The sequence below is a fragment of the Epargyreus clarus genome, unplaced genomic scaffold, assembly GCF_041222505.1.
Source record: "Epargyreus clarus isolate Ecla_fem2 unplaced genomic scaffold, WU_Ecla_fem_2.2 ptg000012l, whole genome shotgun sequence".
Lineage (NCBI taxonomy): Eukaryota > Metazoa > Arthropoda > Insecta > Lepidoptera > Hesperiidae > Epargyreus > Epargyreus clarus.
Window position 1 is genome coordinate 4,468,318 of NW_027332220.1, and position 18,353 is coordinate 4,486,670.

The following is an 18,353-nucleotide window of genomic DNA, read 5'->3' on the forward strand; positions in this document are numbered from 1 at the left end:
CATGTTTTGAGTATTTATTTATTTAACATGCTTTACAATTGTCTGAAGATCGTTAAAGCTTAGACCATAATCAGGTTTCTGATATTAATTCCTTTCTAATCGGAAGGAACTGAAGTCACAATTCACATATTAAGCCCTAGCAACTTTCACCTTTCACCGAGTGGCGACCACGTATAGGGAAAATAATTGCAGGCCGCCCCCCGACCAGGTGGACCGATGACCTGAAGAAGACGGCGGGAAACCGCTGGTTTCAAAGGGCATGGGACCGGGTGGAGTGGCCATTAGGGGAGGCCTATGTCCAGCAACGGACTTTAAAAGGCTGATGGATGGATCTAACTTTCACCTAAGTCCAAGTACCTTTTAGCAGAAGGAACACTACTTCTGCAGGCTAAAAAAGGAGGCAATAAGAGACAATTTAACAAAATTTAAACTAACTGTTAACTACATTTATATCTGGAAAGGATTCTTAAGTTCAGCATCAGGTCCCTAGAGAGTTTAACGTTTGATCAGTCGATATCCAGACTCTTGAAGCTACTCGTGAAGCTAGCGAACATTCCTTTGCTCGGTTTCTTGATTCTCTTCTTCTCATCCGTTTTGAAAATCTCCGATTCCACTAACCAGTCTTTGTAATTCTCCTCCATGTTTTTACGCTGTTCTTCATGCAGTTGTTTGACAGGTGGCTGGGGACCACCGTAGTCTTCGGGTAGCAACTCCTTGTCGACCACCGAAGCGGGGCCTTCAGATGAGAAGTTCAACAGATTGAGAAGGTTGGAATGGATGAGCGGCTTCACGAGGCACATCACTTGATTGATGAAGGAGACCGTGTGGACTACGTGGATCTTCTTCAGGCGACAAGGATGCGCGTTCTGGAAGTAAAAATTGGAATATCAAATTTCATTCCAAAATAAACAATTTGGCCGAAATATTTTAATTTAAACATAATACTGCTAATAATAAGTTCTCTATATTAAACGAATATCTATAATTTAGGATGGTGAACACGATCACCAGATTTGGAGCACTAAAATCCACGATAATTTTACGTAATTATTTTTATGTAATCCCAGAAATAACAACTTTTTCACATTTATATTTTAACTATGATAAATAGCAGCAAGTTTTTGTTTAGTTAAACAAGTTTTTGTTATTACCTTTGCCCTTGGCCTTAATTACTTTCCGTATTTTTTCTAAGCATTCCATCATCTCTGCCCTTATTGCGAAGTAGGTACACAATTATTCCACAATAATTTTAAATATTGATCAGTACATAGCGTCTTTATTCATTTTAATCATACTATAAAAACAGATTACGAAAAATGCTAAAACTTTGGTCATCGTCTTCTTAAAGTTTATAAAGAAATCTAAGCAAACCTGTATATAATGCATGAAGGCTCGAAGCGCAGGTAGGGTAACGCGAGTGAGATGTCCTAGGCTGCAGCCCTTCATGTCGAAGATAACGATGTATCCTTCAGAGAGTCTATCCTCAGAGAGCTTGATGTCGTTGAACATGCAGAAGACCCGGACGGCATCCGCGAAGTTTAGCTTACTGTAGTCCAAGTCTGCCAGTCGGTAGAGGAGGACGTGGAAACCTTCCTCAGTCTGCTTCGGAAGAGCCACCATGTGACTGCGGATATAAGGAAAAATGGTATTACAATAGAGTATATGTAAAATTGCAAAGAGAATATTGCCACTACGTTTTATAAAATTGTTGCTGCAATTTTTTATGATACGGAATAGGTACGTGTACAAGGCACCCGAAAACAAACCGAATTTGATAAAAGTAGACTTAGGTACAGGATTTACAACATCAGTGGATCTGCCATATATATTTTCGGCTTTTCAATATACCATAAAAATACTTTTTCCATATACCATATTGTTCCAGGAATACTGAAAAAAAAACCTTGCATGTTAATTTAGTTACTTCGTTATATAGTTCCTATGAAGTTCTTTTCCAGGCATTTTATTTAGTTTTGCTACATTATTAAGTATCCGAATTAATAATTATAGAGAATCTTAAATAATTTTCTCATAACTTTCTTTCGCTTTAATTTTACAAGCAACGAACAAAATCACTAGTGCTATTACGAATGTACGCTAAGAGAACGTACTAATTATGCCTATATCGAGACAAAGTAATTAGTGAAATTAGTTTGGCACAAAAACTGATCTAGGTTGTAGCGAGCCTAAGTCTAGTTTGAAGAGTAAAAGTTTTTTTGTCTTAATTATCTGTTTCTAATGATTTTTATGTTTATTCATTTCTTGTTTCAAATGTATAATGTACTATGTAGTTAGTAGCATTCAACTATGTAGTACCAATCAACGAGACATGACCAAGTAAAGTGTTCTCCACAAGACCAGTCAGTAGTAAGTCGATGTGAATGTCAAATGTTAGTCAATTTGGGATGGTGTTCGTGTTAAGCAGGAGGAAAGTTTTTGTATGAAAATCTTGAAAATGCTCTAGTTCTGTAACTCTAGTTACTCTAAATATTTTATCTCTGTGTAGGTTATTTATCTTTGTAGTTATCAACCTTCAGAGCGTCAAATACAATAAGTAAATTGCCAAATACAACAATACAATGGATTTTTAAACTATTCCAAGGGAACATGTCCGATCACTGTCCTCAATAACTTAAATAAAGTATTTCTTATCACATTAGAAAAACGTGAAAAAGTTCTTACATACATTATGAAGGTCGAATAATAATATTTATTTTGAATGAATAAATCAATCTATTGTATGCTAAATAAAAACCTACATTAAGTTTTAAAATAATATGTAAGTATTTTTTCTGAACAAAATAATAATTTTCGAATCATGACAACTTCTTGTTATGTAAATAAATATTTTGGATGCCAATTCAGTTAGAATTTATTAACATACTCAACTAAACATCCAAAAAGACCGTTAAAAATCAAGAGAAATGGTAAAAGACATTGCAACATTATATACAAATTTCAAGGCAATTTTTCAGCTTCTACTTTTTTACTTTTGCGATTAAAAGCATACGAAAGCTGAATTTTTAGGGTTTCGTACGCAAATAGTAAAAACGGAACCCTATTACTAAGCCTCCGCTGTCTGCAAGTCTGTCCATTTGTCATAGAGCTCTAACTCTTGAACCGTAATAGAAAGACACTTGAAATTGTTGCAGAGTATACATAAGGATGGCCGCTATGGCAAACATATAACTAAAAATAAAAAAAAATCTTGAAAATAAATTGGGATCGCCATTTTTCGGCGTTTTTCGCTTTATCAATTTCGCTTTATCAATCGTAACAGGTAGACAGTTCAAATGTCCACAATGCATTTACTTCTATAGCTGCTATGATAAAAAAAAATGAAAACTTGGCGGTACGTACCCCTCTGTTCGACTCGCAAATGACCAGTTATTGTATATAAAAATGAATATGTAACATTTACTCACGTGATATCCAAAATGGTTTTATTCCTAGGTAGAAGCGGATCTCTGTTGGTGAAGAGGTCAGGCGTGTTGTGCCTGAGGGTGAAGTAGCACTCGATGGTGTCTTTGGTCTCCTTCGCCTTGTAGTAGTTGGAGTGGAGGAAGAGGATCACGTACTCATCAGAGATGTACGGCAGATGCGGTTGGCTTTTCATCCTGGATCAAATTATAGCATTATTATTTTGAAGTAGATCCCTTTGTGCTTTGACTCCGTAGGCATTACTGCCTATACCTATTTCTGCCTATTAACAGTAGTGTTAAACGCTGCTATGTTCTGGTTTGAAGGGTGTGGTAAGGCAGACATACTTTTCCGAGACATTCCAGCTTAGTGACCTTTGTTTACAATGACGACCAGGTTCAAAGACCTTTTAACATGTTAACCAGTTTTTGTATTCTTTTTTTGTAAATTTTATAAAGCAATGTAAAGAAACGACGTCAAACGTCAAACGTACCCACCTACTGCAAAAAATACCCCAAAAAAGTAATAATTTGATACTCGCATATTTTACTATATTTCCCCATAATTTTATATTCCTCCTTTAGATTAGGTATGTATTATTTGTGATAAATGTTATGGTAAGGTAACAGTATTATATTTTACCAATCCCGCATAGGTCATAGCCCAGCTTTATAGATCTGAAGTTTTTCTAATTCTGAGAGAAGACCAACCCAGCTAACAGCGATTTGTTAAGATTATGATAAATATTTCACATTAAAGCTAAAAAGTAAATACACAACTGCCAACTAATTCCTCATGATGATCGTCATCATCAGCATCATCATCATCAATCTATTACTGTCCCACTGCTGGGCTTGCGCTGACCAAGTGTGTAGTGGTAGACTTCATATTTTTTTTAAGGTTTCTCAGGTGTGCAGGTTTCCTCACGATGTCTTTCTTTACCATTTAAGCAAGTGACAATTTATTTCTAAAATTAAAAAAATCAAAGGTTGGCCTGGGATTTGAACCTCGGACCCCTTGATCAAAAGGCCGAGTTTTGTAACCACCAGGAGTTTTGTAACTACTGCTTTTAATGATCTCTCTAAGATAATGATAATGTCTATGATAATGTCTCTCTTCTGATATTTATAAAACAAATAACTTGTTTTCTCATTAAACTTTTAACGGTGTAGTAAATCTATAGGTACATAAGGTCAGTACAAAAGTCAACTAGGTTAAGGTTTGCGACTGGTTTGAGGCATAGCTGTACCTAGGGATGGCGATCTGGGATCGATTAACCGAAGAATTGATCTTTTGGGCCTAAAAACAATAGATTATTTTAATCGATCTCCACTAGGTAATTGATCGATTCAGTGAATCGATCTTTCGTCCTAGAAAATCGAAAGTGGATCTTTTCGAAGTTGGTTGATTGTTTTATAGACATTTTTTTGCTGACGGATACGTATTTCAATGCTGGTTTGCTCCTGTTGATCATTTTTTTTCGCAATCTTACATCCCTTTTTTATCTAAAAAGATCGAAGATCGAATTTTGGAGAATTGGTTCTTTGGGCCTTGCTTTTTTTGTAAATCGATTTATTGCACTTCGATTAGAATCGATTCAAGAACCGATCTTTTTCAGAAAGAATCGCCATCCCTAGCTGTACCTACGCCCTTGCCTCTGCTTTCATATGGAGAGTCAATAATTCATTAAATCCTCCATTCTTACATTTCATTCAAGAACGAAATAATTAACCTGCCTCGTCTTAATAATCTGTAGTAAGCAATTATTAACATGACATTGAACACCAACAATTAATAGTCTAATTAATACCCGTTTTCCAAGAAATATTATATATTGATACCACTTTTATATAGGAGTAGCATACGAGCATGCAGTCCACCTGATGGTAAGTGGCTATGATCGGAGTCGAACCACAAAGGCTTGTTTGATATGTAAAGGTCCGTCCACACACACGTAATTTTAAAAAAGGTCGAAATAGAAAGCATTACCATTCTCTAATCTGTTGTATCTCCTCTTCATGCCCTTCTGGGAACGGCTTCAAGCCGTACAGGAAAGGGTGTGAGTACTTCGTCGCCGCCATCGCTGCGCCCGCGCACCCTTCGGTACCTATGACAAACAATACCTAATTACAACTGGAGAATTGTACGAGTAATAAAAAGTTAAAATCCCGACTACTTAAAAATAGAGCCTACGACTATTCATAATATGTTAAAATCCGTCTAGCTGTTGGGAGTGGCAAAGAATATGACTTACTACAAATTCTTACATTCATATATATGCTCCGAAAATATGGGGGGTAATATTTTTCAAGCAGACGGGTAGTAAAATAATATATAATACTTCGTTACTAAGCTCATTTTAGTTTTGTATTATAGGCATATGTTGTATGTATAATTTAGGACAAAGAATCAATACTGTCCTTGACAAAATTCACGCGTTTCAAAAACATGTTCGAGCATTGTTTATAAACGTATTGAATTATTGATAAATGACCGAATAACGCGATACAAGGCGGCTGCAGTTGCATGCTATTCCATTGTGTAATACAAAGGAATTATCACTCGTTTTTGCGAATGTAACACTCGTGTGCAAAAACGCGTTGCGCTGAATCCATCGAATTCGGGTATCGTACGATGTTACGCGCCTAGTAGAGCGGGACCGACGTACGTAACCACGAAACACTTTCTTCCACTAATCACTTGTTAATTACTTGAATTAGGATGCGCACGCGCCGAATTATTCGACGTCGACGCAATTAAAACCAGTTGCGTCTGACGCGAAAACGCACGGTTCTTAGACAAATAAAATTAAGTAGGTACTTTTTTGTTTGTTACAAAAGATGGAACGGATGACATGTTTTTAGTAAAATAACAGCTAATAAATGATAAATAACCTTTAACATCAGTGTTATGTTAGATAAACATTGCTAAAAACATCGAAATTTTTAGCGGTGATTCAAAAACATTGACGTAGAGAAGTTATATGTTGGAAAAATTATCCGAGATGCTTATTTTCACAGCACACCAAGCATGAAAGTCAGTTTTATTGCCTCTTACATCTGCCTATCTATCTGTGAAACAGTGAATATATGTAGATTAAGCTTCAATATAACTGTAGAACGATATAAAAATATTTTTTATAGTGTAGGAGTAGCAAACGAGCATGCAGCCTACCTGATGGTAAGTGGCTATTGCCGCCAATGGTCATCCGTTATCAACCCCAGATAGGATTGAATTCCTTCCTTAGGTCGGTCACATATGCCCCGCTAGCTTTGAGGACTAAGCTAGAACGCTTCGGAAAATTAAAAGTAGGTAAATAATATAAACAATAGCATACACGCAACCGAGAGCATGAACTCGAATTAAATAATGGAAAAATTATAATTAAAGCCAACTTCTAAATTAACATTTTCATTATTTGTCTGATTGATAACATATTTCCCACCGACTAAATTCCACAATTACAATGACAGAGAAGTGCAGAAATTTACATGTTTTAATAGCATATTTTTTTCTTCTGAGATGAGCAAAATCGTTTGCTTTAGCTGATGATTTTTCAATATTTGACGTTTTGGTCTTTAATATCCTAAAATTGATTATTTAGTAATGGGCGTAACAGGCACGGCAAAGCATCTATCGAGAATTGTGTCAATCAAAGACTTACATCTTCAAACCCTTCATAACTTCTTAAACCGTCTTAACTAAGTGGGTACGTAATAACGTATTTCCATTGTACGGGCCATAAACTGAACATTGTACTTCTATAAAATGAAATAGACAATTAAATAGAGAAGATATCGTGAGCGAAATCCGCGTATAAATTTGAGTGTACGAAAAGCGAACAGACACGAGCAAACGCAGTTTTCCGAGCATTACTTTCTCGCGGACGTGGAGAAACACATAGAAAGCGAATTACGTCCGGCTACAGCTCAAATAATGGAGATATTTACCAAGATTGCTGTGGTCTCTCGAAATATGATTTTAGTACCGGTCACATTTCACAGATATTGTAGAGAACGTTTTATTTTATGAGTTATGCCGTACTGTTGTACTCATTGCACTTTTGTACAATGTACTCTCGTATAAAGTTGTGCTGTAAATTATTAATTGGTTAATGACAACCACACGGGCTACAGATATGTAGCTAACCCCTGAGTATTGTTTGAACACCTCTAAACAGTGGCGGACTAAGACCTTCGGAGGCCCGGGACGGAAAGTTCAATGGAGGCCCGCATTGTAAAAAGTTGATTTGATTTTAAAAAATGACAAATGTGTCATATAATTATTCGGTGACCTTTTTTGTAGCACTTGTGTTTGGAGGCCCCCCAGGATCGGAGGTCCGTGGCGGACCGCCCCTTCCGCTCCCCCTTAACCCGCTAGAGCCTCTAGATCCCCGTTTCCCTTACCAAACCCTTGAAACATTGAAATCCAACAACGCTTAACAATGTTGTTACTACGCAGGTGTGACATTGGTTCCTATGGAGTCGAAGAACCAAGTTCTAACACCTTCGTCCCTATGTACAGTCAAAAAGAATTACCCTAGTAAATACAAATAGGTCTTTTTAATCTAGGTACCAAATTAAATAAATTCGTAATTAAACAGTGACCACAAGGCTAGGTTATAATTAGGTAGTTATATTCTAACAAATTAGTTGTTGTATAGATAATTACTTTAAAAAATGCATAATCACGTTAATTGAAAAATATTATGTGTTATACAATGCGTGAGCGATGTTAATTGTAGGTTTTCATGTCTAACAGCTGTTGACCCAAAAATAACAATTCTTTTTGCATAATACTGCGAAAAAACATATGTGGTGAAAATAAATATTACGTACGTAACAATACTAAATACATATGAAAGTATATAGGTCAATTAAAAAATATATTATGAATAATTTTGTGTGTCAGTCTTTCTATTTGTGTGTTACTTGTTGACAGTTGGCTAATGTTATAATTATGTTTTTAAATGCGGGTGGAACCGCGCGGCACAGGTCGTACATACTAAAATAATTAATTAGTAATCGCCTCCATTTATATCAAGTATTCTAATATCAAAAAGTAAAATCTTTGGTAGGTCTTATTTGGAGTTCATTTTTATAATTATAATTTTAATACACTATAAACTAATATCCCAATTGAACATTAACTCAGAGCCACATACCTACCTTTGATTTTTATACTTAACTTAATCTTAAAAATCCTTAACAATTGAAAAAGATACAGACGTTCTAATATGTGTTTATGTATGCATTGTGAAATATATATTATCGCAAATCGCCTTTGGACACCTGAACAAACAGTGAGACCTAAGTATGTCTGCTAAAATATAAATTCTAGTTTTCAGTAAATCCAAAAAACATATCTTACGCTCCTATAAGATATCTAGGTTACCAAATTGTTTTTTTTTTATAATATAAGAGTAACAGACGAGCATGCAGTCCACCTGATGGTAAGTGGCTCCTGCCGCCCATGGACATCTGTAATCAACCCCAGATAGGAATAGATATTACCCCTGAGGGCTAAACTGGGACGCCTCGGAAAGTATGTCTCCCTTACCACACCCTTCAAAACGGAACACAACAGCGCGTAACACTGCTGTTCTTAGGCAGAAATAGGTGTGGCGGTGGTGCCACCGGAGTCGAACCACAAAGGGATCTACCACCTTCAAAAACATAGTACAATAAAATAAACGAAAAAATATATTATAAGTAGCATCTGCTGCCCACAATATAAGTAGCATCTGCTGCCCGCACCACATGCCACATCTGTAATCAACCCCAGATAAGATAAGATTCTGAGGTTGACCTCAGATGCGATGCTACCCATAACATCAAGTTGGAACGCCTCGGATATGTATGTCTCCCTTACCACACCCTTAAAACAAGAACACAACAACGCTTAAAACTGCTGTTATCAGGCAGAAATACGTGTGGCGTTAGTGCCACCGAAATCGAACCATAGAGGATTGTACCACTTTCAAGCCCAAATCAATTTAATTATGTGGATATCAGGTTCGCATCGAGTAGCGTTGTGAAACGTGCGATAAGGTTTGTTTGTCATTCTACCATACCATACCGTCATTCTACCATATATAGAAATGAATGTTTGTCTGTATGTCCTTTATAGAGCCCGTATGTACTTTGGCAAAGTTATTGGGCATGGGCCAACGAAGTATTCTGAGTTGGTACGATCAATTTTCGACATATGGCGCCACTGTCATTCCAATGAAGTTACAGATTTTCAGTTTATATGATGTTATTTTTTAGAACGCGGGCGAAGCCGCGGGCACTACTAGTTAAATAAAACATTAGTGGGCATACGCAAATAACTAGTGAATACCTAAAGATAATAAATATAGTCACGTATAGCAAATAAAGGTTGATTGACACGCCATAATGGACGGTGTCTATTGTACGCATCTCGTAAGTACCAAGTTTGGGCAGGTGAAGTGTGCTCTTTCATTTCTCATTCAACCATGAACAGTTACGTCGAGTTACGCGACAGTAGGTAGGCAGAGGTAATGTGAGCATTTGTTTTTTAATGAAAGTGGGATATTTGTTTATGGTCTAAGATCCCGATATAAGACGACCTTCACCGAGCTGCTTAATGGAAGAAACCCTTTTTTATATGAAATTAAATATGTCAAAAAGTATATTGCAAATGGGTTGTCTAAAATATTTCAGTCCAGAATAGTATTTTTTTCTTAAAAAAGGATTTTATACCATTAGTTATGTCAATTAGCACGGTTCTTGAGTGAAAATTCAATTTGACCTCCGATCCCATACATTTTGGCAAGCACAGATATCTTACTTCAGTTTACATTATGAATACCGGCCTGAGTTCTCAATAAAAAAAGGTTATTTTATTTATCAAAAAATATTTCTTATAAAAAAGTTGTGCAATATATATATCAATATCAATTATTACCTTTCTCTTTAAGAGGAAATTATATTTAAATACTATTGATATTGATGGTATTGATTTTGACTAAGAATTATCTTCGAAAAATTGTCCCAATTGTCCCATGTCCCATGATGAAAAATCTAAATAAGGAATGTCCCGTTCAAAATGGGACCTATGGTCACAATACTCATAGGCATCTCGGGAAACCGTTGATAATGACCTCGATTCGAATAGACCTGTTTAAGTTTTAATGTTATTACGAGTATCAATGCTTATCGTTGAAAACATAAACAGCTATTTTCTAAGCTGTGTGCTTATTTTAACGGTTACATTTTAGGTATAATTATTAATTATCTGTTTAAACGAGATAAAATTAAATCTTTTTGAAGGCGCACTTTAGAAGAGCCCTTTATGGTTTAACTCCGGAGACACCAACCTTAATTATAACACCAGTATTACCTACGGTCTACGTATGTTTGTGAATTATGTACATGTCAAAGTAATTCCTTTTTACCGTCATGAGCAATACTAGTGCCTTATTGAAGCGAAAGTTGTAAATGTCACCGTATCACCAATCACAAAGATAAAAGTTCAAATTTCAATGCGAATGGTAAGATGATTAAATCACGCACATAATGTTCACTGAATGCCGTTCTTATGTCTATTTTAATATGGCAATTAATATAACGTAAAACGCAAATTTCTTTACCATTAACTTAAGCTTTCTCGATCTGGATTTTATTAAAGCTTCTTTGAAGCCTCCACAGTGCGTACCGCTTGTCTAAGGCTGAATCTGCACGAGCGACATCGGTATTCTAGTCTGTAAACCGACTTGCCTGAACTTCGTTTCATATTTGATTGATCGATGTATTATTCATCGATAAATTGATCATAAATTACTTACATGACGTAAAGTCCACTTGTGTAAAATCTCCCTAACTATTTTGCGCCTAAACTTGATGGTTTAGCTACTGTATAGCTTCTCATACTGCGTAATAGGGGTACATAATAGTCATAAAAAATATAAAGGTACATAACAGTATTAAACGATCAAGGGTGGAAGAAATTGAAAATTTAAAAACTTGAAATAATGTAGAGAATTTCCTATATCACCTTCGTCTCCGTAAATACAAAATTTAGAATAGTCAGAAAACTATTCTAAATTTTGAAGCAAACTATATATTTTAATAAAGCATGTTTCTCAAAGTATTCCAAATACTTGCAAAAGCTTAGTTTTCTGTGCAAAAAATATTTTTAAATTCTTAGAAAAATGTCGACCATTGCAAATAATAATGGTGGTTCTATCACATGATCTGATGAGTTCATTGCCATTGATATCTAAGCCGTTATAAACATAACATTCTTTTTATACGTAATCAGCCTCGCGCTTGACCGCAATCTCACCAGGTGAAATAAAATGATCCATGTTGGAACACATGAAACCAGTTTCTTATAGCATAGGTAGATGTTTGCGAAATTATGGTATCATACTTATCTATGGTTATACCATATACCACCACCGTATATACCACTTTATTCGTTGATGATCTTACGATTGATGTTTGTTTGTTTTTTCTTTTTACTTTTAAACTTTGATTAGTAAAATGTGTAAATAAGTAAAATACTCGTAGATAGATACTTCACTGAAAATGAATGAAATTGAATGAAGCCACAAACGGATGATTTTATGATAAGCTTTTAAGTTGAATTATTTGAATATAAAATCTTCAAGGCAGTACTTCTCATGGTTGAATAGATTCAGATCTTTAAGTAAATAAGGTAGGCTGACTGACGAAGAATTAATAATAAGGTTCGTTAGATTTAGTACTTACTGTAATACAAAATTATTATAATATGTGTGTTAATTACCAGCAAATGAATGTGAATTGAAGATTAATCAAATGTTCAATGTGATTTTGTTAATATTTTTCGGTATACAAGTAGGTATATAAGTATCTTATAATATTAACCGAAAAATATTACGCTCGTTGATAGGTACCAGACAAAAAAAACATAAACATCTTATACCAACCAGAAAAGCATACTGTTTTTGCCTAATTACTTCTTATATATTATATGTTATCATAAAGTAAAAAAAAACCGACTTCTTAGAAATCTAGCTTATATCACTCCCACAATTTAGACGATCCAAATTCTCCTCATATTTTAAAGTCCATTCTCACTTTAGGACTGCAGGACATGCCAAAGGATACTCTCGAAAAACATTACTATACATATTCGGATAAAAAAAGTCTTATGCCTTGTTTTTATTCTCTTTTTCTGTTATTTCCATAATCAAATGTTATTATAATGTCTTTTAAATTTAATAACTTACAATTAGCATTATTGCTTAGCTCTAAGATGTCATTAGATTACCAACCATTCAAATTGATGATAGGGATGGGTAAGTCGATTTGCTGAACCGCGTTGTGGTTACAAATCCGTCATAACTGCTCTTCACCTAGTTTCCATAGTCGCATTAATGTCGTAAACGGTCCATTCCCAGTTTGCCATACGATTTAGAAACCGCAGCGATTTGAGTCTCCGTGGTAAATCCAGTTTAGTAGGACTACCATGAGTTTACAAAAGTATTACTCGCTAGCGACTGCGTAAAATAAATGTATGAAAAATTGTACAGCGCCTCTGGTGGTTACTCGTAGAACTAAAATCCGTAGTGACGTAACTCGATACGTAAAAAACCTATCGAAATCAAATCGCTAGCGAATGTCATTATGATCTATTGCCATACAAATTCGGTCCCATGAGTCTTTAATTTGACAGACGTTGTCAAGAAATACCGTAACGATAGTAGTTATGTTATTCACTAGCAAAATGACAATAGTTTTCTATTTACCATTTCTATAGTGGCGTTTCTATGCCAACTCATGGTAATGCTACAGATATCAAATGTAATTGAACTACGCTTGATGTTATGTTTTTTATGAAAATTAATATTAAATGAAAAATGGGTAACATGATAGTCTTAGATTAGGATTGAACTTACCTGAAATTCGACATACATACTTTATTATCCATAAGATGCAAGAACATAGAACATAGAACACCTCTTACCACAACCCTCTTTGATCAAGAACACAGCTGTCTTTAACAATTGGCGGTACTGCAATATGACCGCAATGAAATGGCAAAGAATACTATATTAAGAGACAATGATATAAATTTTAATAGTGTCTGTGGGTTACGGCCGTTTAGATTACAAGCGTTCAATGCACTTGAGTTTGATATACAATACTTGCACATAAATAAAAAATAAGTAATTAATACCTTTAGTTGACATGAACATTACGGACTAATTTTTGTTATGACTTATAAGTAAACAAATTTCATCGGTACATTCACGAAAAAAAATATAACAAGAAAAAGATATATCAAGTCACAAGCCATAGGTTTCTTCACATTCATAATTTCAAGGTTCTTTTATAAATGTTCGAAAACGGGGGTTCAAAAATGGAGGTGGCACTGGGAGTGGAGGTGATATTTTTCTTATTATCTCATTTCGGAATGTAATGTTTTTAAAATTTTATATTTATTCGAAAATATGAAATGTTTATTTTTATTTTTGCCTTGTAGCCCAAAGATGATTAATATCATATTAATATAATAATAGTGTCGTTGGATTCGTTGAAACTGTGAAATTGACGCAGTACATTTTTTAAGCAGTCGAGATTTTTGTTCTTATAGTAATTACTCGATTTCGTTAAAGATATCGCCGTCAATTTAAAACTTTAATGTACCCATAGCGTGACTACAAGTCGCCTAGCCATCACAATATTACGAGACCGGTCAACAAAGGAGTAGCCAAAGCACTTTGCACTTCCAAAAGTAAAAGAAAGCGATGTAATAGTGTTTGTAGCAATAACGCAATGGTTGATGAATTTAAAACAATTACTTTTTTACAAATTATTGAGATTTTTTTGCTTATTTGTAATTCTAAATCGGTATATGGTACTTTTTCCTATCACGCAGGTTTGTGCCAAATAAGTACTTCTTGCATTCTATCGATTTTAGATACTTTTCCTGTCATGCGTACAAAATGCACGCGGGTCAAAGAGATTCCAGCGAATTGGTTTATCACGCGTGCACGCGTGACAAGAATGAGGCCCTAGGTAAACGTACTTAATTTCCTGAAATTTAATATTTTGAATGAGTAATATAAAATTTAAAAAAAAGCATATTAACCATTTCTTATGCAACACAGTGCAAATATTTATCGAGTGTTCCATATGCATTAGTACAAATCTTACGCAAAGTATAACACAGTTTACGCTTGGCCGACCAATGGACACTCACACCTGTATTTATACTCTAATAATTGCTAACAATTGTTATTCTTTTATTTCATCAAATTATTAATATACGTACCCAAATTTTATAAATGAAAAGCTGTTTTAATAATTACTTGTTATACTTTTTAAAGTGGCAAACATGAAGTTACTGGCCTAGACCTAATTAGCCTTTTTAGGGAATTAATAAAGGTAGTAAAGCAAGTATGTAGCTCTGGTTCCATTTGGGAGGTACCACTGACACACATATTCTTGGCTTAAAGCAATTCATTCTCCTTCGGGGTGGAAGTTTGAATGCTAGCTGACTAAATATGAGGCTACTATCTTAATCCTCAGAATTAGCAACCTGAACGAGGTAGTGTTGATTACAGATATCCACCGGCAGTAGTGACGTATATGTACTTGATACACCTTTGTTGTTTTTTCTTTAATTAAAAAAAAGAATTTTCAAAAATTCTTAATCCACATCTAGCTTTACGAAAGCACTCTAATACAAAATGAACTATTAAATCCAACCTAGAAAGCTTTTTGAGAATAAAATAAAAAACACGAAAAAACTTGTAAAACTAAGTAGTTGGAAGTTAACAGTTCGAATATCGGGTAATTGGGGCTTCGGTCTCGCTTGATTATTATAAAGGCATTAGAGAAACGCGAAACCCCGCGGTCTGTGTAGATCTTATCTTATCTGTGGAGTTAATCTATGTCGTGCACGGAAGTTGGATGGGGGACCGCTAGTGGCAAGTCTCGCGCTTCTGTGCTTCGGAAGACACGTAAATATGTGCGTTCTGTTTGGTATCATTGGATAACAGTCGTTATTTCTGCCTCATAACAGCAGTGTTAAATGCTGCTGTGTTTTGGTTTGAAGGGTGTGGTAAGGGAGACTTACTTTTGTGAGGCATTCCAACTTAGTCCTCAGGGGTAGCGGCGCATCTGTGGCCGTCCTCAAGTAAGAATAACTAATCCTATCTGGGGTTGATTACAGATGTCCATAGAGGGCTGTAGCCACTTACCATCTAATGGACTGCATGCTCGTCTGCTGCTCCTATATAAAAAAAAACCTTTTTGGAAGGTACTTTCAAGGATTTGAACAGATCACTGAGACTGACAGAGCACTGGCTATTAGTTACACCTTCCTCCACCAATACGCATCGCAGCAGAGGTCTGATTCTGACCTACTTGTTATGAGGCCCGTGCCCGTCAGTGGGACTTAAAAAGAGTTCCAGTCGTGCGGGATCCAAAATTGAACCCACTTGATAGAGTCAATTGCAGACCTGTCTCAATCCGTGCCCAGCTGTAGAACATAAATTTGAAGCCACATAACGAAACGTAAATAGGTAATAAATAAGTGTGAAACATTAAATCCACAAAAAATGTACTAACAAGTAGGTATACCAAAATTATGATCTTGAGTTATGAAGCAAGGACAGCCAAGGATATCTAGTCTGTATCGAGGGTTCATGGCCCACGTTACGGAGTGACTCGCCAGGTGACATTGAGGTAAGGGTCCCTCCCCACTCTCGCTTAACCGCGGTCGCGATACCGGTTCCTTACTAGCGTACGTAACTCATGGGAAAACGGAAACCAGATTGATTGAACGGTTACCGATATTACACCAAAAATCGACTGGGTGAATATGCTATGAAAATAAATATTCATGAGTTTAGAGCTATGACTTTGTGAGAAATGGGTTATGGGTGGGTTTACCTCTTGGGTTTGCGGCACCCGGGGTGGAAGAAAGGCGTAGAAAAAGGCGTCAAAAATAAACAGAAAATTGGTGGAAAAAAAGTCTTCCTATTCATACTTTTATCAGCATGATGTCGTGACTGCCATACAGCCTACAATTAAATTAATGATTTTAGTTTCTTTATATAACTTTTGATTATAATTACAACTTGATAATGTTTGATAAAGCTATACTCAATACCCTATTTATACGCATAAATAAATATTGATTAACCTTTATACGTAGCTAGAATAATTTGGATGTAGAATATACTATTTATTACCCCTTATATAACTAAGATGCAACGAGGTAGAGTCACGAACATATTATAAACATTATTTATCTATACTAATTAAAATAGTCTACTATTTGCATTTTATTTTTCATAGATACTAAGGTAAAAACATATTATCGTAATTGCCAGTAGAATAAAATTATCGACTGAGGTAAAAAATATGTTGTTTTAATTTGAGCCATATATCAAAAACTGGTTTGATGCCTAACCAGGATTATGATCTATCAATATGAGTATATTTATTTACGGAAAAAATGACTCTAACTTCTTGATGAGAAGTTCAATTTATAGCTCTAATCTCAACCTCATAATATAAAAATACTTAATACAATTATTTGTAAATATTTACTAATAAAATTTTAATAATATTAAAGTCGGCTAAATCCCGAAAATCGCGCACCATTTACAATATTCCTTAAATTTCGCTCCACTACCATTGTGGAGCGATCTGAGCATTCTTGGACAGGCTCGAAGTATAATGAATTGCATAACGGTACCACACTTACTTTCTTTTCAACTTTATTATACGTTACTTTACGAATCACGATCATCACCTTTGGTTCTTTCGTTTATAATTCATCATATTCAAACTGAATTAACAACGCATTGCAAATTAAACGTAAACATCACATAAATAAACAAAATGAGACTTCAATAATCTAAATTTGATTATAACCGTCATTACACAAGAAATCAACTACATAAACGATTGAATTACGCTGATTAAGATAAAAAATGCTTACCCACAAGAATTCCTTTCCTACGTAACGTTAACTAACGGTACGAAGACGTGTTCACACACCGACACACTGTTCACGACTGACGACTGCCCACTACAACCTTGTCCAACTTAATGCCGGAATAAAAAGTTACTTTCTATTCGAATTCGCGAATCCGTCAGGTGTACACGGAATGTAGGAAGATATTCCAAGCGATGGACAATTGGGGGCGTCGGTTCAAAGGCGCATCCAATGACCCCTATTTGCGTTGCACAAATGACCGACTTATGATACAGTTTGTGCATTGTATGTATATCTTGAACGGGTATCTGCTAGTCATTGTAATATTGCAAAGGCGACAGTTTTGATATCAATGCTGTATAATCAAATAATATTAAGAGAGCATGATAGAACTTTATGTTTGACTTTGATAGTGTATATTTTTGCCGTACAGTTATATCCCAGTGGCTTACCCAGTTTATTCAAGTATCCATTTACATGTATAGCTATAACTTGTTTTACAAACTTTACATACATATGGCATTTTGTTAAAAAAAACTTAGCAATGACCTGTCTTTGCCTTACGGCATGGTGTTACCACCATAATACTCTTTTCTTAAAATAGCATCTTCTTTCTTACTATCATCCGCTATTAAAATACCGTACTGATTTTTATACTGACGAATAAACGTTGACTAAAGAATTGGAGCACATAGCCTGAGCATATAGAGGTAACCTGCGTACCTAAGAGATAAAAAATATCTCAAAGGTATGTGAAGTGTAACAATGAACATTTGGCCAACGCTGTGGACTACTAATCCTTTTTATTTTGAAAGGAGTCCCGTTCCCAGCCGTGGGACAGTAAGCCGACTAACTGAAGCCGTTTACAGATCCAGGCTTCACCAAAGGAAACGGAAAAAAATAATAAGGGAAGTTTAAGAAGCCCATTTATGCAAAATAATATTTGAAATACGCAGATATACATA

General features: G+C 35.3%; 2 protein-coding genes across 2 annotated transcripts in view; one reads left to right on the top strand and one right to left on the bottom strand.

Moving 5' to 3' along the window:
* On the bottom strand, positions 1–17,550 carry LOC140746162 (retinaldehyde-binding protein 1). Its single transcript, XM_073078188.1, has 5 exons — positions 17,392–17,550; positions 5,410–5,527; positions 3,426–3,617; positions 1,372–1,624; positions 1–866 (listed from the first exon to the last, which is right to left on the bottom strand). The coding sequence occupies exons 2-5, from the start codon at positions 5,499–5,501 to the stop codon at positions 507–509; spliced, it is 897 nt and encodes a 298-aa protein (XP_072934289.1). The 5' UTR covers positions 5,502–5,527; positions 17,392–17,550; the 3' UTR covers positions 1–506.
* The window catches only part of LOC140746470 (uncharacterized), a 15,596-nt gene continuing 11,623 nt past the window's right edge, over positions 14,381–18,353 (top strand). The window contains exon 1 of the mRNA XM_073078623.1: positions 14,381–14,453. Coding sequence (XP_072934724.1) covers positions 14,381–14,453 — 73 coding nt within the window. The remainder of the gene's footprint in view (positions 14,454–18,353) is intronic.